The sequence below is a fragment of the Equus caballus genome, chromosome 13 (assembly GCF_041296265.1).
Source record: "Equus caballus isolate H_3958 breed thoroughbred chromosome 13, TB-T2T, whole genome shotgun sequence".
Classification (NCBI taxonomy): Eukaryota; Metazoa; Chordata; class Mammalia; order Perissodactyla; family Equidae; genus Equus; species Equus caballus.
This window is the reverse complement of record NC_091696.1, coordinates 12,077,121-12,101,853: the sequence shown is the minus strand read 5'-3', so window position 1 is coordinate 12,101,853 and position 24,733 is coordinate 12,077,121. Positions and strand designations below refer to the sequence as shown.

The following is a 24,733-nucleotide window of genomic DNA, read 5'->3' as shown; positions in this document are numbered from 1 at the left end:
GTGCTTTGACATATGAAGGCTTTTAAGGGTTGAATTATGTCCCCCCAAAAAGATATGTTGAAGTCCTCACCCCCAGTACCTCAGGATGGGACCTTATTTAGAAATAGCGTTGTTGCTGGTTTAGTTAGTTGAGATGAGGTCATACTGGAGTAGGTTGGGCCCTTAACATGACTGGTGTCCTTATAAGTAAGAAACACACGTGGAGAATCCCGCACGAAGATGGAGACAGAGGTGGGAGTGACGCGCCTACAAGCTAAGGAACACCAAGGATTGCCAGCAACAACCAGAAACTAGAGGAAGCAAGGAAAGATTGTTTTCGGTGGGTTTCAGAGGGAACACGGCCCTGCAAACAGCTTAACTTTGCCCTCCTGGCCTCCGGAACAGTGAGACAGTAAATCTCGCCGCTTTAAGCCACCCAGCGTATGGCACGTTATTACAGAGGCCTGAGGAAACGAACACAGAGACCTTAACTTTTTGCGATCACCTAAGTTAATGTTTTTTTCACTGTGATATTTTTGACCGCTTTAAAACTCAGAGGTCCTCTCTCCTACCCCAAAATGCTTCCTTCTACCTTCTTCTAGGGTTTTTAATTTTTTTAATGGTTTGATTTTTTTCCTCCCTCAAATTTAACTTTTTAATCTATCTGGAATTTATCTAGGCATGCGGCCTGAGGCGAGAATCTAAAACATCCTCTTCTCCTCCCAAACAGCTACCCAAATGAGCCTCACCCAATTTATCAGATGATCTTTCCATTCCCGCTGACCGTGAGGTCACCTCTGTCATGTAATCAATTTACATGTGGATAAAAGCATGTTTCTGGGCTATTTATTCTATTTTACTGAGCTGTTTATTCTTAAGCCATTAATTAAGTCACTGTTTTAATCATTAAAATGTGTTTTGATATTTAGTAGGGCAAGTTTCGCCTCACTACAATCTTCTGCAAAGTTTTTAAGTTATTCTCACTTATTTATCCTTCCAGATAAGTTTTAGAAAAACTTAAGGTCCAAAATAAATCCTATTGGCGTTTTGGTTACAAATGGGATAAATATAAATTACACCAGGAAGAGCTGACATCTCTACAAATCCCATAGTTTCGATTGGAAACAACATACATCTCTCCATTAATTCATCCGCTTCACACCTCTCAGGAGAGGTTTATAATTTTCATCAGGGCTCCTCTGTCTAAAATACCCCCCACGTCACTCCTTATCTCTTTACCCTACTTTGCATTTATAACATTCACCATTATAAGAAGAAGAAAAGCAGTGAATATTTAGGGGGCTTTAGACGCCAGGCACTGTTGGGAGCCCTTTAATAAGTATCAGCTCACTAAATCCTTGCAATAATCTGAGTCAGTACCTATTGTTTCACTAATAATAATAGTATATTATATTATTTAACAATAATAATTATTATTGTTGAACAAGAGCTAAGAATAATAAGTGTCATTGTTGATTATTGAAACAGCAATCATATTACTTCGACAATCCAAGTCAGTATACATGAAAAAACTGAGGTACAGAGAGATAACTAGTTCAAGGTCATCACAGAAGAGCCAGCTTTCAAACCCAGGCAGTTTTACCCCCGAGCCCATGGTTTTATCTAAAAATCAGTATTTTTACTATTCGACTGTAAAAAGGAATGAGGAAGCCTTTTATATGCTGCTATAAAACAACTGCCAAGATATTTGGTTCGGTGAAAAAGCAAGACTCTGAACTATCATTTGTATCAAAGTGGGGACAAGGGTACTGCCCCAATCTATTCATATTTGCTTGCATATGAAAATAAAATATTCGGATGGGCACCACAAGAAATTAGGAGATGAGTGGCATAGCGGTCAAGTTCACACGCTCTGCTTTGGTGGCCCAGGGTTCACGGGTTCAGATCTTGGGCAGAGATCTATGCACCATTCGTCAAGACATGCGTGGCGGCGTGCCACATACAACATAGGGGAACACTGGCACAGATGTTAGCTCAGGGCTAATCTTCCTCACCAAGAAGAAACAAGAAAGAAAAAAACAAATTAGGAGATGAATGGTTCTCTCTTGGAGTACAGCAGGAACTAGGCAGTAGGGGGACAGGAGTGAGAGGCAGGCTTTTCATTTTTTTTAACCAAGTGAATGCATTACCTATTCAAAAATTAAATAAATTTTTAATTTAAAATAAAATACATAACAGATGCTCAGAAAATATAGTTTGAGTGAACGACTGGAAATTTCACAGATTCTTACAAAGGTATATTGTGGTCTTGTTCCCTTGGTGAACAGGATCTGTTTTCTATTATACTTTCAAGCTGACTGCTGATACGTAGGAAAACATCCTATTGCTTTTTATGTATCTCACTCCCAGCACTTTGATTCCTCGTACTGAACTTGCTTATTAATTCTCTTTTCTGTGACTCTCCTGGGTGTTCAGTGGCCAGCAGGGGCCTGGGCTGGTTCCATAAATGCATCCGGGCAGGTGGGGGATGGAAATGGGGAATGACGAGGACTGTGGTGAAGGAAAGAGTGTGTCTCCACAGAAAGACATTAAGTTCCAATTTTTGAAAAACACCACGTGGGCCAAGCAAAACAAGCCCACAAAGAATCCAGCCCTCAGACGCCAGTCTGCGGCCTCTGCTCGCAGGAGTCCCTGTTCACCCACACGCTCCCCACCCAGCCTTCAGCTACCCCCCTCTGCCCTCGGAAGCCTTCCTCCAGGCCCGCCTGTCCCCGGAAGGCTCCCTGGCTCCTCCAGTCTCCTCAGAGCTTCTCTTCTCTGTGGCTGTCAGCTTTAGAATCATTGCGAGCCACACTGTGGCCCTGCGTTCTTTGATAAGCCACTTGAGACAGTGAATCCTGCCTCCCTGGGCTCGTCTCACTGTCTGGCATCCTCTGCTTCCGTGGGTAGTGGACTGCAGTGACAATTCAGTCCACCCGTTCTTGCTCGGGTCTAGGAGCAACTTGGACTCAGCAACCATGTCTGGCTCATCCCTGACTGCTCGCGCCTGGTGCTGCGGGCGCTCTGGAAACCTTATCTGCTGAATGATGAACGCTGCCAGGGCAGGTCTGCTGGGCGGGCGTTCCAACCAGCCCACTTGTCCAGAACCCTGACAGAACTCTCTGTAGGACAAGCCAAAGAGGACAACAGAACCCCTGCCCTCGAGGGACCCGGCAGAGCTGCTGTGAGCACAGGATCTGGTTTTCACACCTGACACTCAGAGCAAGCCCTCGGAAAGACTTTTGTTGGCTGACTGACACGGAGCTTGCCATCCACATAGCCACCCAAAATACAGCCACAGCAGAGACAGAAGACAACATACGAGGAACACCAACAAGAAGGGGCTCAGCACAGGTGGTGAAAAACGTCTCGCAGGGCTTCATGACCCTGGTAGGGAGCATCCACGTAGCCCCTCACTGAGATAGGAATACTCTTTTTTTTTTTTTTTTTCCTGAGGAAGATTCGCCCTGAGCTAAGATCCATTGCCAATCCTCCTCTTTTTTTGCCTGGGGAAGATTAGCCCTGAGCTAACATCTGTGCCAACCTTCCTCCATGTTTTTGTATGTGCGACACCACCATGGCATTGCTGGTGAGTGGAGTAACCTGCGAACCCGGGCCCCTGAAGCAGAATGCGTGGCACTTTAACCACTCGGCCACAGGGCTGGGCCTGAGATGTGAACACTCTTATTCCTGAATGAGAATGATGGCTGCCACCTCTCCCAGGACTATGAGAACACTCACATTTCCTTCTTGCAAAAACTCTACCGTGTATAGTTGTCCTCTGTTAAGAGCTGAGGAAACGGAGCCCAGGAGAAGGTAAGTGAGTTGCCCAAGATGACACAGGGAATATGCCTTGCAGCCAGACCTGGAACACTGATCCTTGATTCCACCCCCAGTGCTCTTTCCTGAGAGCTTCCAGGTATGAGTCCTGAAGAGAAGTGGCCGCGGTTTGAACGACCTGACCTACAGAGAAGCAGCCCGGGGCTAATGCTGCCCCACTGCCCTGTGGGGGAGGCCGGGGACCAATGGTAAGTAAGACAGACTCTTCCTGTGCTCTTGGAACCCCCAGGCTGGCAACGGTGGGGAAGGGAGACAGATATGAAACCCGAAAACAAAGAAATGACAAGATGATCCTACTCAGTGGTAAGTGTTGTGAAGAAAACACAATGAGCTGATGAGATAGAGAGTGGGCGTGTACCTTGTTAGGGGAGTCATAACTCACCCTTGAAAGAGGTGGCAGTTGGGCAGAGAACATACAGCAGACACAGAGTTTCTAAGATGGGAGGAAGAGAGGCAGAAAGGCCAAGAGGCTGAAGCATAGTGAGCAAGACGAGGCTGGTGAGGCATCAGGGGCAGTTTATAGTTAACTTAATGAATGTGGATTTTATTCCAAGTGATTAAGAAGCCACTGGAAGGTTTTAAGCAAGGCAGTGAAATAATCTGATTTATTATTTTTTCAAGATCTCTCTGGCTGCTTTGCAGAGGACTAAGACTTGGGAACAGAGAGCAGACTGAGCTGTCACACATGAGAGCTCTCCCACATGATATGCAGACATGCTAGAAAAAAATTTTTTTAAATATCATTAACATGTAGATGAACTTGAAAGCATCTTCAGGTATGAGAAAGCTACTGCAGCAAATGAGATCTGAAGCCACAGGCTACAGGACAAACAAACCAGATATACGATATGAGGGACCAAAGTAGAGGCCACTAACTGTATGATCTAGATCTGAACTCCTGGCCAAAGCCACAAGCCCCAGACCTGTTGTGGGGAGACTAGAGAAGCCAGGGTCTCTGGCCTGGGCTGCATGTATGAGAAGGTCCCCCGCTACTCATGCAGTGTGGAAGCCCTGTCCTGGAAAACCAAGGAAGCTTGACCTGGAACCAGTAAGCCCTGTAGGGCCGAGCAGAGACAACCATAAAACTGTCCCAATGGACATGTTCATAAGACAAGGCACATGCAGGACCCCACAGAAAACAATCTCCCCCAAAGAGGATCCCAGAGACAAAAACAACAAAAGATATAAGGAAAATCAAATGCTATGCAAAGAGCAGATTCAACAAAGAGAATGAAATACTACAGGGACTGTAAATAATAGTACCCCGAAAGGGACTTTAAAATAAGAATGTTTAAAATATTCAAAAAGATGATGGAAGAAATAAAAACCATATAGCAAAACTAAGACATTGTGGAAAAAGAGCAAGTGAATTTTAAAAAGAACCAAATAGAAATTCTAGAAATCAAAGAGTAGATTTAGACACAACTAAAGAGAGAATCAGTGAATAGGAAGATATATCTGAGGAAATCACCTAGAATAAAAACATGAGGGAAAAAGAAACAGGAAAAATGAAAAAGAAATTAAATAAAATGGAGAACAGAATGAGAAATTCCATTATGCAGTTAAGAGGATTTACAAAGGGGAGAGTAGTGAAAAAAAAATCAGAGGTAAGAACCAAAGAGATAATGGCTGAGAATTTTCCAGAATTAAAGTAAAGGTTAAAACAAATCCCAAGAAAAACACACTAAAACACCCAGTGCACATAATGCACCACATTAAAAGAAAAGAATTTTGAAAGCTATCAAAGAGAAAAGGTAGATTATCCACAAGGGATTGACAATTACACAAACAAGTGCCTGAATAACAGCTTCAAAATGCTGAAGAAGAAGAACGAATTGCATGGGGAGAAGGCAGCAGGATTCTAACCCTGTTCCATCTGTTATTCCACCTCCACCTTTTATCCCAGCAGCTCAGGTAGCAGAAGGGGAGTGCCCAGGATGCTGGCTTTGGGAAGGGTCTCACATGGTACCCATGGGCACCTGGCCCCGCCCCTGCCCCACTGTGTCCACAGGCACTGCTTGCAGCAAGACGACAAGAAGGAAAGTCAATTCTGCTGGATAGGCACTAAGGAGAAACCGCTAAAAGATCAGTAAATAGGCATCTAATCTGGCCACGGAAAAAATGGAATCTTAGGCAAAAAAGGCAATAGGAAAGGATAAATCTTCTGACCAAAAGAGTCTCAACAAAAGAGGAAAAGCAAAAGAAAAGGGGCAGAGGAGGACCAGCAAGCAGAGATTCAAGAACACTTAACAGCAGAAACAGAACCTAAAAACGAGCATATTTCAGGCCCCGGGGCAGTGGAACATGAGGCAGTCTCAGACCAGTCTGAGCAGGGATTCTTTCACACCCTTTCTCCCACAATTCTAAGCAGTTTCATCTGTTTGGAAATGCATGTTTTCTAGAGTCCCAGAAACATATTTTTAAGAAGCATGGAATTCTACCCTATCCTATGCTTTAATACATCTTTAAATAAGTACAAACGCCTTTTTAAGAGGTAAAATCATGTGCAGTTAATTTCAATAAAAACAGAAATTAGAGGAATCTTGGATTAAGGGAAGTTTTGTTGGATGTAAACTTAACATTCCATGGATTGTGAGGAGCATAATAAAAAATCCTCTAAAATACACAGAGTCCAAATGACACAGTCACTTTAAATGGCCCATCTTTCACAGTCATGCTTTTCCCTACTATTGTTGTCTCTGTGTCTTCCATACAGTCTTTCGTTTCCTTATCAGAATTGCACACTATCTGTGGCAATATCCTGCAAAGGAAGGTCCAGAATTTCCCAAAACCTGTTAACGCGTCATGGATATAATGCGTAAGATAACACATCCTGTGTCATCAGGACATTCCTCACAAAACGCGTAAGAGTTAGCAACATTTGAAGATTCTGAGCTCTGGTGTCCTCTACTTGTGGATAAATTGTCTCCAAATTTTAAGCTGGAATGGGGGTTAAGTAATTCTTCAGCGATGGATTGCAGCTACATTGCATAGAATTTTTAATATGAGCACGAATTCACAACGTTTGTGTACTGACCACCAAACAAGCACTAATAAAATCTTGGTTATAACAGAGAAAAAAAAAAGATGGTGAAATGTAGACATCTTCAGACACACAAAGACTAAGATAGTTCACAGCACAGAGCTTCTTACAGAAAGAGCTACAAAGTTTCTCTCCCAAAGAGATAGAAGTTCAGCCCCAAAGAAAGTTCAGAAGAACTCCCAGCAGAGTCCTATTTATATTCTAGAAGGAACATTTGAGAAACAAAAACGGCAACAGCCCAAAGTCTTATATTGACATTATCCTGACCATTCAATGAGCCCAAGGTGGAGGCCAGAGGAGAGAGTAGGTGGGAAGCCATCGGCCCCCACAAAAGCCACCCACCCCTATGAAAGCCCACCCCCGTGCACGCCATCGTGACCAGCACGAGCAGAATTTCAGTCCGGACCTCTCTCTAAGGCATGAACTGTTTCCTGGCCTCTGCATCAGCTGCTCGATTTTCAGTGGTAAAGAGCCCAGGGCCCCATTCCACTCTTTCTTTCACCTTGGTCACCTGCTGCTCGTCAACCAGCACTCAGAAGAGAATGATGCGAGGTGGGCTCCCCCACCACCTGCCCCCTGCTGGTCCTGGGGCTGGAGCAGAGCAGATCTTATGGGTACTTCCCTGAGCACCGCTCTCCTGGGCTTGGCAGGCAGGGCACACTCGTCTGAGGTCACTCTCCAGGGCAGGAGGCATTTTTAAATAGAGCTGAGAAGGAATGATCAAGAAATGACTGCCTGGCAACAGAAATCTAAACCCCAAGGCCCAAGCTGGTGAAAAACATCTGGTGATTCCATAATTAAGACACTGACACCACACCATCGTGCTGCTCCCTGTGGGCCCACAGAAAATCTGGTGTAACTTCACTCTTCTTTCCAGAAAAAAAAAGTTATTTTCTTCTCTGTTCAGACATAACATCATCAACACAGCTCTTTAAATATCTGTGCTGGGAGGCTATATTTAGTGACTATCTGGCCCTTAAAATGAGCCTGATTTCCTGTGGCAAAAAGTTCTCAGCAAGGAGAGAGGCCCAGAGAATTCTCAAGCACTGACGAACAACTTTAAAGCTTGTGTAAGAAAAGCAGTTAAACTGCTTTTTCTGGGTAGGTGACTGGCACCCAAGATAGGGGAGAAAGATCATAATAAAGGGTGTGTTTGGTCTGAACACTTCCAAAGTCATCATGGAGAACAGGGTGACATGGGCAACCACCTGGGCCAATAACCATATGTGGCACACAGCCCTCACTCAGAGAGGCAGGAGGGCATCTGTTTACCACTCACTCATTTATTCATTCACCCACTCCCTCATTCGCTCACCCACCCATTCACTCACTCACCCACCCACTCATTCGCTCACCCATTCATTCGCTCACTCACTCACCCACTCATCCACTCACTCATTCACTCACTGGCTCACTCATTCACTCACTCATTCATTCGCTCACTCACTCATTCACTCACTCGCTCACTCACTTCCTCGCTCACCCACTCTTTCACTCACCCACTCAGTCACCCACTCACTCATTCACTCACCTCCTCACTCACTCACCTGCTCACTTATTCACTCACTCACCTGCTCACTCCTTCATTCACTCACCCACTCATTCATCTGCTCACTCACTCATTTACTCACTCACCCACTCACTCCACCTGCACCAGAAATCTAAAGCCCGTGCAAAGCCCTGTGGTCTACTGGAGCTCTAGGTCCTGGAGCAACCAAGGCACATAAACCATGGGACTTAGGCCATCCCTAGAAAGGGCCCATGGAGGGGCACAAAGTGAGTGCTACAGGGAACCTGCAGGGTGGCGGGACTGGGGCCATTCGGGCAGGCGTGAGGGGGAGGGGAAACACCACCAGCACTGGCCACTGCTCTGGACCCTCTCCTTCCACCCACCCAGTGAGCCCAGACGTCCGTACATTATCCCGTGTTAGAGATGAGCAACTTTCCCAAAATCCCCACAAGATAATAAGTAACAAGCTGGAGCTGGACCAAAGATTGCCCCACTGCAAAGCGCCTGCCCACGAGTCCCAGGCCCACTGCAGCAGGTGAGGCTGACGGGCGCCTGCCAGACTGCCACCAATGTCCCACTCCACTTCCGCCTCCGAGACCTGGGCACACGGAGCAGCTCCCCCTGGGTGGGCACCAGCCTCCTCCCTCCTCTGATGCAGCCCGCACTATTCACACTGTCCCTTCTCAGAAAGCCCTGTCCCGTTCCTCTGTGTGTGCGCGTCCCCAGTGTCCCCAGGATGACCCAAGGGAGTGAGGGAATGCACATTTACTAACCCAAGAGTTTGCCAAGAAACGTGCATTCTTTTTATTTTTAACATTTTAGTTTGAGATAATTTTAGACTTTCAGAAGAATTGCAAAAATAGTACAGAGTTCCCGTACACGCTTTGCCCAGCTTATATTAACTAACATCTTACATAACCACAGAAAAATTGTCAGAACTGAGAAATTAACCTTGGTGCAGTGCCATTAACGACACTACAGAATTAATTTGGATTTCTCCAGTTTGTCTACCACTGTCTGCTTGCTGGGCCAGGATCCCACCTTGCATTAACAGTCGTGCCTCCCTAGCCTGCGCCAGTCTGTGACAGCTCTTTAGTCTTTCCTGGTCTTCTCTGACATTGACATCTTTGAAGAATACTGGGTGGTTATTTTGTAGAACGTCCCTGAGTTTGGGTTTGTCTGATGTTTTCCTCACAATCAGAGTGAGGTTATGTACTTTTGGCAAGAAAAGCACACAGGTGATGTGCCTGCCTCTGTGAATCATGTCAGGGGCCATTCATCTGAATACTATGTCTTGCTGAGTGTCTCTGGATCCCCAGGGCCACCCGTGAGACAGGTGCCAGCATCCACAGGCAGGCCCCCGCGCGCAGGTCACAGTCCAGGAAAGCACCTCCTGAGATCTCCCGCTAATTCTTCCTGTGGTTCTGCACACCACCCTCTGGAACAGGGCACCGGAACCCGGGGACTTCCCAGTGTGTGTCCTCGTCCAGATGATCCTTCATTCAGGCCCAGCAGGGAGCAGTGACACCAGGAGACCAGGACCCATTCATTTACTTACTCAAAAGCGACGTGCCTGCTCTGTGCCAAATAGTACACTAGCCCCCAAAACTTACGAGTTACTAAGTCCTAGTAAGAGAATACTAAGAGCTGATATTCTGAGCACTCACTCCATGTAAGGCAATGTGTGGAGCATTTTTTCATGCATTTTGTCATTTAATCCTTTCAACAGCCCTATGATGTAGGTATTTTTATTACTGTAGATGCTCTTCCAACGGATCTCTACTTTATCAATTGAGATTCACCTATGCCTGCCAGCATCGCTGTAAAGCAGCCTGCGTGGGACCCACGCTGGGTGAACTGTCCAGCTCTAAAGTCCACGCTCATCACCTCTGCAGAGTCTTGGGGCACAACCTGGACCAGACACCAGGCTGGACCTGCCTCAAATTTGGGCACTGACTTGCAGTATGTCCCTGGGTAAGTTATTTATTTTTTTCCTAATCCTCACTTTCCTCTAGGAAACTGGACTGAATCAGAGCCACACCTCAGATAATGACAGGAACCAAGGAGGTAAGGTCAACGCATGAAGCAGCCTGGAAGACAACAGGGGGTGGTGGAGACTGTGGAAAATCAAAGTGTTTATGCCTTGGCTACAGGTTTCAGGTTTATTTTTAAAATTCAAAGAAACGTCGGTGGCTGTCAGCTTGCAGTCACTTACTCAAGAAGCTCTCCTATCCCTTCCAGCTCTAACATTCTCTAAGTCAAATAGATTTAGTAGTTTGGGCCACAAGTTTACAGCAATGGCAGCCTATTCAGACCCTCCACGTGGCCTTTGACTCAGTGTCAAAAGTCAGAGAGTCAAAAGTTTTTTCTGGAAAATTATTTTTGTTATATGCTACAACCTAGGCCTAACTGGCTAATACTGGGAAGGCCAGGATCAGAAAACACTCCCAAAGTTGTGCAGTGCTCAACGTGTGCAGATGTACCCGGCAGTCCTAAGCAGAAGGCAGCAGATGGGGCATGGGTAGAAGTGACCAATTGCAAAGGCTTCTCACTAGGTAAGTTTTCTAAGTGAGTGACTTTGGGAAGCCAGTTCTTTAGGGGGGCATAGGCCCATTTGACTAATGCAGAAGTTATCCATTAAAACTAAGCACAGCCAGGGTCATCCAAAAGGAAGGGTCTCAGAGAGAGCGAAAGTCAAATATAACTCAGCGTCAAAGCTGAGAAGGAGGAGGGCAAAGCTGGAGTAATAAGCTCCAGGTGTTATTAAAAGGCAGGCAACTCTGGCAGGGCTGCCACGTTAGCAAACGCGCTTCTACGGAATCACCAATTCCCTAAGCCTTTGGGGAGATCGCATGCAATCCCCCTCATCTCACAGACCCTGACTGAAGACCTCGGGAAAGGCGGGGCCAGGGCAGGGCAGAGACAACCACAGCCAGGAGAAGCAGCGTTTCCCGATTCTTCATCCAGCGCCCCGGGAGCTCCAGGCTGCTGTGCAGCAAAGCCTAGGAATCCCGGGACGTTCCAGACCACCATCGTGGGCCTGAGTAAGCATCAGGACCCAGCAGGCCCACCCTGAGGGGGCCATCCGCTCATTCCCACCTCTGCTTCCTGACTTTAAGTCAGCTCTCTTTCTAGCAGAGACACCGCCATGATCCTATAGCAACACTGGGATTTCCCACCTGCCTTTTTTAATAGACAGCACAACACTCGATCAAAAACACATCTTTTTAAGGTTAAGTAAATTATATCTGTGATCCTCGAACTTGGAATTGCACCAAAGAACTCCATGGCCCAGCAGGAAAGAATGTTTTGAACAGGCTGCTGAATTGTTTTTCCAGGATAAAACTTCTGTGAGTAAGTGCCAAGCGTGGAAATCCGATGTTTCATCTATGGCCACAATAAGCACGGATGAAATAACCAGGGTCCCTCTAGATTTAAAAGGGCGGCCTGTCTGCGCAGCGAGGCGTGGGCTCCATTAGGCCTTCTTGCCCTGGGGCAGGAGTTACCTGTTATCATCCTGTACCAGGCTTTATCGCTGCCGCAATAAATGACCACAAATTTAGCAGCTTAAAACAACGCCCATTTATCAGCTCACAGGTCTGTAGGTCAGAAGGCCAACAGGGTCTCACCCGGCTAAAATCAAGGTGTCAGCAGGGCTGCAGTCCTTACTGGAGGCTCTGGGAAAAATTCACGTCCAAGCTCATTCCGGCTGATGGCACAATGAGATTCCTTGTAGTCAAAGACCTGAGGTCCCTGTATCCTTGCTGGCTGCCAGCCAGAGGCCTCCCTTGGGACCCTGCACGTGGACCCCACATCTCAAAGCCAGCAACGGCATGTTGAATCCTCCTCACACTTGGAATCTCTGCCGCATCTTTCCACCACCTGCAGCCACAGTGGTTCCCTGTTTGGAAGGGCCTGTGCCATTAGATTGGGTCCACCGGGAGAACCCAGGCTGCGCTCCCTAGTCTTAAGGTCCTTAATGACATGTGCAAAGTCCCCTTGACCATGTAATGTAACATATGCACAAGTGGATACATTGACGGGGTGGGGGTGGTGGGGGTGCACTGTTCTCCCTTCCACATCCCATTTCACACTTCTGAGCCGCACAAGGAACACCCAGCAGCCGCCCTGGGTGCATCAATCAGGAATACTGGCTCCCAGTCCGTGGCTCCAGGTGTCCCATGACTGGACATGGAAGCTGCTCTCCATAAATACGTCCCTCCCACTGATTTCTCCACTCCTAAAACACACTCACCTTTATCCTACCAGCGTTGCCAAAACTTCTGTTTCAGTCTAACGTGATACAGATCAAATACCTTCAGCTCAGTGTCGGGCACCTGCCTCCAAGTGGGAACTGGGCCTATTCCATTTTCTGTTATAGCAACAACCACATGCAATCAGGTCCTTAATATGCATCTTTAGTTCCCTCAACAAACATGTACTGAGGTCCTACTGGGTGTCGAGCACTGTGCTGGGGCTGGAGAGGCCCACAAAGAAGGCTAAGCCACTGGGAAGCTCAGAGTCCACTAGGGCACAGACACCCAGATAAACACATTAACGACACAGAAGCACACAGGACTACCACCAAATAAATCTGCCTGGAAGCGTGCGGGGAAACTTCCCAGAGGAGGGGCCATCGGAGGTGGGACTGAACGGATGAAGACAAGTTGGGCAGGTGGATAAAGCAGGAGAGGCAGTCTTGGCAGAAAAAAAATGATGCCACCTGGAAAAACAGAGAGGCGTGAAGCAGGGGGCTGTTCCGGGAGAGCACTAAGGGGCTTGGTGCGCTGGGGTGCAGGGGAGGGGCAGGACACGAAGGCTGGCAAAGTTGGCTCATGCCATGCCACTGAGCTTGGTCTCAGCTCAGAATAATGCATAAGAGAGGTTTTCAAAACATGGAGTGATGCACACACATGTGGCTTTGAAAACAGAACTCTGACAGCCAAGGAGAAGGTAGGTCTCACGAGGGTAGGGACGGGGGGGGCAGGAAGGCCAATTGGGCCATGCAAGAAAGAGTTCAGGCTTGAGATGAAGGCCTGAACTAAGGCAGACGCAGTGGGTGGAGAAGTGGGAGCAAAATGGAGAGCCATCAAGGAGGGAAACAGTAGGACTCTGTGACTGGCTGCAGGGGTGCAGAATAGAGGGGCGTCAGAGATGACTGGGAAAATGTCAGCTTGAATGGCCAGGGATGGCCTATAAACTGAGATTCTCCAAAACCAAGAAGTAAGGAGAATGAGCAAGTTCGTGGCAGGAGACAGAGCTCAGGTTTAGGTGTCAGGGGTTTCTGATCAGCAGCAATGGGCCCAGACTGTACAGGGAGGTCCCATCCTGGCATAAGGATCTCAAAGGAAGCGGGAGATCTCAAGCCACTTCCAAGCATGAGACAAGGAGTTGACATTCCACAGGAATTCCCAAGAACCACCCACAGTGATGTCAGAGAGCTGGTCTCTTCAGGGGCCTCCTGCTGGTTCCAATCGTGCTCACGTGGACCCAGATTCAGGCTTTGCTCATTGGGGTTCACAGTTCAGAACTGGGACCAAAACTGGCTGATGCTCATTCAGTCCTTTATTCAAATATCTTACCTTCATTCCAGAAGCCCTTATCAAGAGTCACTCAGGGCCAGACACTGCACTAGGAAACCGAGGTTACAAAGAAGAATAAGGGACTCAAGACAGATTTTTTGAATGCCTACCATGTGCCAAGCCTTGAGAGGTGGAGCCCCAGGCTGACCTGTTACTCCCACGGAAGTTGCCCTGGATCTTGCTCAGAGAAGAAACCACACAGCTCATGCCCATGTGTCTCTTTCGGAAGGATTATGAAAAATGGAGGGAAGAATACAGCACCAGTCAAGACATGCCAAGGAAAACCAAACAAGAAGGCATTTGCTTTCAGTCCAATATGGGAGAGAGGGCACAGGGCAGATGAGTAAGACATAGTAACACACAGCGACCGCCTGACCTGAGAACTGTCACTGTGGGCTGGCCCCAGGGACCACACCAGATAGAATCCCAAAGATCAAGTGTTAGAAGGTCAGTGTTTCTGCCATGTTTCCACGTGCCATGCTCCAAGCTCCCAGACTCTCCCAGTGGCTCATCCTACATGACTTGATCTAAATCTTTAGAACAGGAGCCCAGCCTGAGGTTATGTGTTCCAGAAGTCTACCACCTGGGTCTCAGGTTTTATTCGAATGTGCTCCTTTTGAGCCTGGAGACACACTTTCTTCTCCCATTCTCTCCTAGGAAAACTTTCACCACCTAATCTATTTTGTATTTAACAGACATCCTGAGCCTTAGCTGGTGTGAAGCCCTCTGCTAGACACTGGGGAGCTCGCTAAAAGATGAATGAGGGACGGAGGGCCCGGCTGCCTCCCAGGAAGGGAGACACAAGACGCAAATGAATGGAACCCAGGGCAACACAGTAGGTGTGGGGAAGGAGAGGTGTCACCTTCATGGCTGCATGTTAGAGCAGTGCTCGGAATACGCCGCTGGTGTACGCACGATTCATTCGTCAGGTCTCGGCCAGCATCGGCCAGGGCGGCTGTGTCTGGAAGAGCTCTCAAAGGGTGGCTGTGTCAGTGGCAGGTTCTCAGCCTCCTCCAGACCCTGTCTCCTACTTCCTGGGAAGAGGTTTTTTCAACCTTTTTTTGTTTTGAAATATAATATAAATGCAGAAAATAACACAAAACCGAAATGTACAGCTTAATGAATTCTCATGAACTACCACCCAGGCCAATAAACAGACGGATGGCAGGACTTCCGAAATTCCCCTTGCACACCCTCACAATCACTAACGCCCCTGAACCCAGGATAATCTTCATCTAGATTTTTACGGTAATCACTCTTTTTTCTTTACAGTTTTACCATCTAAGTAAGCACCCCTAAACCCTAGTTTTGCTTTGCCTGTTTTTTGGACTTAAGATAAATGGAAGCTTACAGAAGGTGTCCTCTTGGGTCTGCCTTTTTTTCCCTCCACATTACGTCTATAAGATTCACCCATGCTGTGACCATAACTATAGTTTATCCCTTTTCCTTGTACAGTATTCCAACGAGAGACTATATCACAATTTATTTATCCAGCTATTGTCAATGGGCTTTTGGATTATTTCCAGTCTGGGATTATACAAAATATGATTATGAATATTCTTTTAAATATCTTCTGGTGCCTGTGTAGGATTTCTGTTGGGTGTAGCTAGCAGTGGAATGGCTAGGTTATTGAGTACACAGATCTTCAATCGTAGGATAATACCAGACTGTTTTCCAATGTGGTTGCACAGTGTGCAGCCCCATCAGCAGTGCATGAGCATTTTCATTGCTTCACACCCTTGCCAACACTTGGCACTGTCAGCTTTTTTTTTTTTTCCACTTTTATTTCAGCCATCCTAATCCGCATATAGTGGTATCTCATTGTCCTTTTAATTTGCATTTCCCTGACTACTAATGAAGTTGCACCCTTTTCAAATGTGTATTGGCCATTTGTTTATCCTCTTTTGTGACATTCCTCCTGCCTATTTTTCTGTTAGGTTGTCCTTTTATTTCTTTTACATTTAAGTTTTTTACATATTCTGGATACAGGCCCTTTGGTGGTTATTCATGTCACAAAAATCATTTTCTGGGAGGAATTTCAAATGTCCAAATAAGTCAATGGAAAAAGACTTAGAAACAAAAATCTCTGTACCTTTTCTAAGTTACCAGTCCCACACCAGGCTTCAGCTTTGAAGAGAGATAAGCTTTGAAGGAGTCACAGCTTTGAAAGGAACACACACATTTTGTGATCAGACCCCCAGGTTCAAGCCTTGACTCTGCCACCTCCTGAAGGCTCTTAGGCAAGTCACTTAAGTTCTCTGAGCCTCAGTGTCCACACTTGAAAACTGACCATAATCATCTATTGCACAATTGTTCTGTGGCTTAACAGAGGTTATGTGTAAAGGTGCTTTATAAACTGCAAACAGTGTTAGCTATTGTTAAATCAGAAAAACTCAGCCGCACCGGCTTCCTGAATGGTCCAGAGCAGCTTCCTGAGCTGTCTTACAGCACTAACAGCAGAGGCGGCAGCAGCGACCTTTCAGAGCCAAGAAAATCCCTGCACTCTCTTCCACTGTCTGAGCCAGAGGACACCTTAGATCCCCATGCCTCTCCCCACGGTGTCAGACTGCACTGCCCACAGCTGGGAACAGGGCTCCTCCCTGCCTGCCCAGGCAGGAAAACAGGAAGCAGCCCCCACCCTGCCAGGAGGTGGGGCTAACAAGTTCCCTCTCCTAGGTGGGCATCTCTCCAGGCCATCAACCTTCCTGGATGCAGGAGAGGCACTGGCCGCCGGCCCAACGTACCACCGCACCAGGCTGGGCCCTGCGCCCCACCCGGGTCTCCTCTGCGCTGTCCTGAGGTAGTGGAATAAGCGGGCCAATGGATGGAGAGTGTAAAGCGGTCCTCATCAGCGCCTCACAGGCAAGGAACCCCTTCAGTGCCCAAGTGGAGCTGGGAATCTGGTCTCCTGGGCCACGCGGACACTCCCCATCCCTCCCTAAGGTGTGGCGCCAGCCTTTCATGAGACCCACATCACTGGTATCTGGGCCTCATTCCACACACGGGGGGCCCTTGGACCCTCTTTTCGAGAGCAGTTGAGAGCTCAGAAGAAATGCGGGTCCTTCTTACATGCTAAGGAAGCCTACTACAGGAGTTTTATGAACTAAAATATTTGAGAGCTGGAAAGACCCTCAGAAATCTCTTCCAGCCTCCTCGTTTGAAAGGAGAAATTCAGTAGCAGAGGCAGGTTCTCCCCTCTCCAGGGAGCCTCCCCTATTACCCTGGACTCATCCTAACGGCCCTTACGCCCTGCTGCAAACTCCAGCAGGCACACAGGCCACGGCCGTCAGCCACATCCAGGTGACACGGACAGTTGCTCTCCCTTCCTGGTAATATCCTCCAGCTCAGAAAGTCCCACCCAAAGCAGAAAGAAGCCCTGGGAAGGCCAAGACCACATTTTGAGAATGCTCATACACTGTTCTGAACTTTACAGAAATTCAAATAACTGACCTTGAGCCCTAATTCTCTTTCTAGATTCCGCGGGCTCTCTCCTAACTGGGTTCCCCGGCCTAGCTCTCAGGAATGGGTGGGGGCTTCCACAGTACCTGGTACACAGGCCTGCCACACGGGGCAGGCACTTAGTAAGAATTCATTATTGGAAGAATCAAACGAGACCGAGGGAGAATCTCCAAAACGTACAAAAGAGAAGGATTTTGCAAGCAGAGGCCTGCCCGCACATCCTCTGAGGCTGCACATTCACACATTCGGCAGGCAGGCCCCGGCGCCTGCCGCATGTGAGGCCCGCTTGGCATGGAGACCCAGCCCCTGCCCCCAGGAGCTTACAGTCTGGACAGGAAGCCAAGACGTGGGCTTGGAGGACAGAGAGAGACATGCAGGAGCTAAGGGCCTCTGCTCACTTGAATCCACACATGATCTAGCAGGAAGCAGACCGCGGGGCTGTCCAGTTGGGGGATGCCGTGTAAGTTAGGGACTGAAAAGGACAGGGACTAGGACCCTGGTGGTGTCACATCATACAGGGCCTCTAGGGAGCCAGCACAGGTTCCTGAAAAAAGGGAGTTCCAGAAGCAGCATTGGGCTTTAGAGACAATCCATCTGGCACCAGGCTATTTGCGGGGCAGGGACGATGGGATTACAACGATGCAGGCAAGAGGCAGCGAGGGCAGGAACGGGGAGAAGTAAGGAAGAGAAACATCACAGAACAGAACGTGGCTGTGAGGTTACGGAGGGCGGGAGGACGCAGGGAGGTGATGCCAGGGAGATGATGGGGACCAGTGAGCACCAAACACGGCCATTCAGAGGCTGGGGGGCCCATGTGGGGTTTGGGGCATGTGTGGTTTATCCAGGGGCAGATGTCCAATGGGAAGTGGTCACACAGACCGAGAAGTCAGGAGGCAGATGTGGGGAGCTGGCGTCCTGGTGGTGAGAACAGAAACCATCGGATGGAGGTGAGGGCAGAGGAAGCGGACAGGAGGCAAAAGCGAAGTGGGGTGAAGATAGCGCCTGGGGACCCCAACCACTAGGGGGAGGAAGGAAGAAGAGAGCTGGAGGGGCCAGGCAGCGACACGGGGATGGCGATCGTGTAAAGGTTTGGCTCCCAGTGCTGACACTTATTTACTTGAGAACTTTGAGTTACTTATTAACTTTGAGCTACTTAGCCTCAATTTCCTCATCTACAAAACAGGGAGTATAATTTGTAAGTTTGCTGTAGGAATTGAGAGCGGTGGCTTGTGTAAGGTCTTTACCACTTATACAGAGTAAGTGCGGTGAATGTTGGCTATTCTCATCGGTATTGGTGGGAGGAGACCAGAAGGGTACAAATCCATGGACCCAAAGAAAGCTCTCAGTGTCCTTTCTACATTCTCAATACCAACTAGGGGTACAGCACCTTCTACGTCAGAAGCCATTCCTGTGCAGCCAGGGTGGAGAAACATGGATCCCTCTGGTGCAACCCTAAAATTTTTCAGCTGGTGAGGTGAAGGCTGAGCATCTGATGAAGATCCTGAGCAAGACGGTAGAAACAGCCCCTGACTTAAACATGGAGAAGAGGACTTGACCACCTGATTTTGAAGCCTTGACTTCTCTGTTGACTCGCTGTGTGAGCTTGGACAAGTCACTTGGCCTCTCTGAGCCTGAGGTATTAAATAGGATAATGGATATAAATCACTTAACATGTTCCTAGTACCCAGGAGGCTCTCGATAAATATTTGCTTCTATCTCCTCCTCTCTAGAACCCAAGTCTCCTGGCTCTTCCCAGCACATGATTTGTTAGGATGCTGTACTCTGTGGTGGGCTCCACCCGAAGAGAATGTGGCTCTCTGAGGATCCTTCTGTGCGTCCAGAGCCCCATCCTCTCCTCTGATCCTAGCATTCACCTGCCACAGAGCAGAGCTGCTTAAGCCTCGGTGAGCACAGGACCAGCGGGGTCTGGCTGAAACGCAGGCTCTGAGTCAGCAGGTCCGTACCGCTAACGGCTCCAGCGATGCGGGAGCCGCAGGTCCTCTGTCCTCCCTGGAGGGGAGCCCCGCAGTGGCCGGTCCACCTCCCTGCTGACTCACGAGCTCCTCTGGGGCTGGTCTCTATCTTACTCATCTCTGCGTCCCCTCCACCGTCTGTGCTCACTAAACGAGTGCTGAAAAAATAAACAAACCATAGAGAAAACCATCTTCCGGCTCAGGAAATACAGACAGCGTATTTTGTTTGCGAGTGGCAGCTGTCCTGGTTCATTCCAGAATCGCCTCTTGGCGATCGTGAGTGGTGCGTGGGAGGAGCCAAGATCTGGAACCTGGAGTCCCGGGTTTGAATCCTGACCCTTCCACTCGCCACCCGGTGGCTGGGCAAGTGACCAGCTCTTATCCACAAACTGAGGGTGACCTTACCCACCCCCGTGCAGCCCAAACAGGCTTTATGAACTGTAAAGTGCTCCAGGCAAGGTGTCATTAGGACAGCAGCTCTTTTGACGGCAAGAACTACTTTTCATCTCCCTAGAGGCTGGAGGTTGCCGGTGATGGGCTGGGTGGGGGACACACCAGGGGTCTGGTTGGAGATGGGGTTGCGGCAGGCGGGTCAGGGGTCCCCACTCTGGCTGGGACAGTGGCCGTGTGAAGTGTGACGATGATGCCAGGATTGTTAAGGACGGAAAGCTGCCTGGAGGAGGCTGGCAGGAGTGAGGGGACTAGCTGGTCTGAGGGCACAGGCAGCCGGGATACTGGCCTGACCAGAAGGCAGGCAGAGAAATGAGAGTCCTTGACGGGCATGGGCAGGGCTCCTGGCTGGGACTGTAGGAGGCCAGGCTGGACCAGGAGGGAACGTGGGGCCAAGAGGGAAACACGTCAAGTAATTACAGATGTGCCCTGGAGCCGAGTGACCCACCCAGGCCAGGGCCCGCCTGATGGAACCAACCAGTCATTTTCTCCCCTCGACTACAGCCAGTTCACCAGTAACACAAGCCTCAGGCGTCCGGGGACACAGGCAAGAACAAGACACAGTCCTGCCCTCAAGAAGCTCGTCGTTAATGAGAGCGACACAGAGAAATGGTGACCAGACAAGGTAGCACGTGCGAGGAGGCCAGGGGTGGGGTGGCCAGCTCTGCCCCTGCCTCCGCCTCGGCCAGGGAGTCCCCTCCATGCTGGCCTCCCACCTTTCCTTACGCCATTCCGGATCCCTGCGATGCCCCAGCCCCCAGCTCCCTCAGCAAGTGCTAACTCCTGCCGAAAGGCAGGGGTCAGCCCTGGGTGAGGGCTCCCAACCTTGTGCCACCCCATGGCCTGCACTTTCTGCACGGCTCTTGGCAATTATCCCATTCCCTAGGGACACGTCTGTCCCCTGACTGAAGAGTTCATCACAGCCTGCACGAATACTACACTCGTGCTTTCTTGGGTCTCGCTCCCCAGTCAGATTATAGCAACGATCAATCACTGTACAAAATGCCTCCGTGCCTATTGTTTAATTTAATCCCCAAAATAAACCTGCCAGGTAAGTACTATCTTTATTTTACAGTAAGGAAACCGAGGCTTAGAAAGGTTAGACAACTTGCCCGAGGCCACACAGCCTATCCATATGTCCACCTGTACAACTCACCAACCTCTTCAACCAATGCCCCTCCTGTGCCCAGTACTCAGAGGCAACACAAGGCAGTGGTTAAAGGCTGGGACCGCTTCCAGCTGTGTGACCTTGAGCGAGTTACTTGACCTCTCTGTGCCTCAATTTCCTCTAGGTAAGATGTGACTGATACCCACCTCATTGGTCCTCATGGAGATTAAAGAAGGTAATGAAGAAAGTAATTAGAACAGTTGCAAACCCAATAATTAGTTACAATTATCATTCTACTGATTCTCATGGTCTCTTAACTCATTAAAATTTTTTTCTAACTTATTTTTATACCTTCTAATACATTTCATAGACAGTCATGAAAAAAATTCTGCAGGTTGACTAAAGCTAAGTTTTAGGATTGTTCTCTTTTGTTTTTCTTCACTCTCCTATCCCCTAACAGTTTCAACAACAGAAGACTCTCTTTTCCTGATCAAGTCGACCCCCTCTCTCCCCCCACCCCAGACCACTAGATCAAACGCGGCCCATTACCAGCGTCTCACTGAATGTAAAACACCGGGAGACACTGACCCAGACTCTCCTTGCGGGCTGTCCCTGAATAGCGAGGGGACGTGCAGACATGGATGGAGACTGTCACAAACCTAATTTCCATCACTATAATGGGTCAGTCTTATGCATATTTCTCTATTGCTCCAGTTTTTGCTCATTTGAGACTCTAGAAGAAATAAGTTATCACAAAGCAACACCTATTTATTTTTCTTTTCCATTAAGAAAAAGAAAAACATTCACACCATTTCCTGGAACAAGAAGCCTCGTGTGACCAGGCAGCCAGGCGAGGCAGTAACACCCGTGGCAGACGGGCAGAAGGAAAGCTTCCTTTTCAGTGGTCCAGGCCACAAAGCCAGAGAACAAGCCTCACACTCAGCTGGACGCCAACGGCCATCTCTCCCATCCTGCCTGGGGTAGGATGACCCAGGGAGGGGACACTCCCAAATTTACATCACCCAGACACACCTGCGACAGGACAGGCCGGCCAGAGGCGTCTGGAAAGAGAAGAGGATGAAGTCCCCAGGGGTGAAAAGCTTTAATCTTTGCAAGATTCCATATATAGAACACTCCGACAGGTCGTTATAATCTTTTCTATCCAAAACCCCAAAACTCTTCCCTCACGCTGTCCCGCATTTCGGGGAGAAGCAGAACGCAGCAGGGGAACCGGCCTCTGGCAGTGGCGGCCCAGCTGGGTCTCCAAAGCTTCCACTCCGAGCCAGAGGACAGAACGAATCTGCCCGGCGGACTCTGGCACTGGGATTAAAACAAGTGCTGTGCCCTTTCAAACGGATTTTGCACACGAACGAGCTGATGCACACCAGAAACGTGTCAGCTTTATTCAGTCAAATCGATACACCAGGCACGAAAACTCGGAGGTAAAAATGGATTGTGGCTGTTTGTTGATGACACTGAGGAATTTTGGCCCCCAGCCCTGGCCGGACAAATAGGGCAGTCTGCCTATTAGCTGTCAGGCATATCTTGGGGGATGGAACCAAAACCCCAAGCTGGGGCTCTGGGCACCCCTGGGCAGCTCATCCTGACCAGCGGCTGGCTGTCCGGCCAAGCGCCTCCATTCCTGCCCCGGGCCGGCCCCCTCCTCCAGCCCCCAGTCACTTTCCAGGCTCGGCCACACTTCGCATTTCCTACATTCCTTCTCACCGCTCAGACCCCTTCGGCCCGGCCCGGGGAGGCCGACGGCTGGGGTGGTGTGAGCCAAGCAAGAGGCACCAGGAAGGGGGGTGCTCGGCGTGGGGGGAATGTCAGTGCAACCGAGAAGCGATCGCGAGGGGAGGAAGGGGCTCCCCATCCTTCACATCCCCAACCCAGCGCCCCACTCTCCGCCGCCACACTTGCGTCTCCGACTGGCCCCCCAGTGCGCTTTCCCTTCCATTCGGCCCCTTTTCGGTGTCTTTCCCTCTCACCTCTCCCGTGACCCCTGCCCAGTCCCGCCGGGACCAGCCACCCTCGGTCGCGCCGCCCTGATCACGCCAGCTCCTCGGAGCCGCCCTGCCCTTTTCCCCAGGCCAGCTGGGATGCCCGGGTCCCCGACCTTCCCAGGATCGCCTCGACCTGAGCACCAGATGCACCCTCCCGCCCCCCTTGCCCCGTCCTCCCCTGGGCCTGCAAGACCCTTATTCCCTTCAAAGCCCCTCCGGGAGACTGCATCTCTCCTGGTGCCCCAGCCGTGCATATCCCGGGGTACCCCGGTCCTCACCTGAGTTCGCTCGAAGCTCTCCCGCTCGGCCGCTTCCATCCCCGTGCCCACCCCGCGCCGGCTCAGCACCTTGGGCAGGGGGTTGGGCACCTGCTTCATGGAGCTGGCCATCCGGTCCATGTCGCCGCGCAGAGCCGACTCAGGGGCCCTCGGCCGCCCCGGGATCCCCACGGCGCAGCCCGCCCCGCCCCACCCGCTGGGATCCGGCGCTAACGGGACGGCCCCCGCCTCCCATTGGCTGCGAGCGCTGCTACTCTCCGGAGGCCCCGCCCCGCCCAGAGGCTTCCCCGCCCGCCCCCGCCCCGCCGGAGCCCCTCGGCGCGCCCCGCCCGGCTGGGCCCTGGGGACCGCGAGGCGCGCCGTGACCGGCCCGGAGGCCCGTCCATCACCGGGGGCGGGGCCTGGGGCTGCCCTGACCTGCCCCCGCCGCCCGGCGCGCCGCTCTCCGCGCCCCCGCCCGCGTCCGCCCCCTCCCCGCGCGCCGCGCTCTGGGGCTGCTGGGGGCGCTGCGCCGTCCCGGCGTGGTGGGCGGGGGTCACGCTGGCCCGGGCGGCGCGCCTCCCGCAGGGAGCCCGGGCCTGCCTGCGAATAGCCTGTTTACAGTTTTCGTGCCGGGGATGAGAGAGCGCAGGGTGGACCGGCTCGGCGGTCGGAGCCCCGGGAAGCGCTGCGCCCAGGCCCGGCGCCCGCAGGCAGGGCCCGCGTCTGCCAGACCTGGCGGCCGTGGGGGGCTCCCCGATTTCCTCCCTCATCCTGGCCCTGCCCTGAATCCCTGCCCGTCCCCTTTGGAATCCTCGCAGAGCTGGGAGCGCTGGGCCGGGTCAGTGGGTACCTCCCGGCACCTTCTTTGCAAACCCCTCATTGTCTGGACCCGGCCAGAACGTATTCGTTAGCAGAAAGCCGTATAGACACTTGTTTATCCACGGCTCTGGGCCAACCCTCCTTTCCTGCTCAGAAGTCAGCCGAGGTGCCGACAGGCGGAGGGAAGTGTGATCCTCAGCGGAGATGCTGAAGAAAGAAGTTTTCTATTCAATTTTGGTGTTAAAAAAATGTTTTGCAACTCAAAGAAAGGCATTAAAAAATTTTAAGAGCTTTTTGTAAAAATTCACACACTCAATAGAGAAATGAAACGGGTGGGCCTTTGCGGGCACTAGGGAGCCACCGAAGGCTTTTGCGCAGACCTGTGCTTTGCCAGGCTGGCCCTGTGTGGGCGGGATTGTGGGCAGACAGGGAGGGAGGGCACTAACGGGGAGACTCCAGCAGTAGCTGAGAGACCAGGAGGGGCTACCCGGGAGTGGAGAGGAGAAAGTTTCCTCCTGTGGGAGGTTGTGTGAGGAGGCGTGGACAAAGGGAATGCGGAGAGGGAGGAGGCAGTGATGGGGCCTGAATTTCTGGAGAGGAGGGATTGATTGACAATGTGATGGAAGGGAATTGCCCTGAGACTTCATTTGCATAGCAAGCACGCTGGTTTCACCGTTACTTAAACTGAGGGCCGCGTTGGGGAGTGT

The 24,733-nt window shown here is 50.2% G+C and overlaps 1 protein-coding gene across 2 annotated transcripts in view; it reads right to left on the bottom strand.

Annotated features, from left to right (window-relative positions):
- HIP1 (huntingtin interacting protein 1) overlaps positions 1-23,429 on the bottom strand; it is a 148,857-nt gene extending 125,428 nt beyond the window's left edge. Inside the window, exon 1 of one of the 2 annotated variants that reach the window (XM_001504484.6) lies at positions 23,226-23,429. In XM_001504484.6, the coding sequence (XP_001504534.3) occupies positions 23,226-23,345 (120 nt within the window). In that variant the 5' untranslated portion in view covers positions 23,346-23,429. The remainder of the gene's footprint in view (positions 1-23,225) is intronic. The other variant, XM_070231707.1, reaches the window with a different exon arrangement.
- Positions 23,430-24,733: the final 1,304 nt, after the last annotated feature.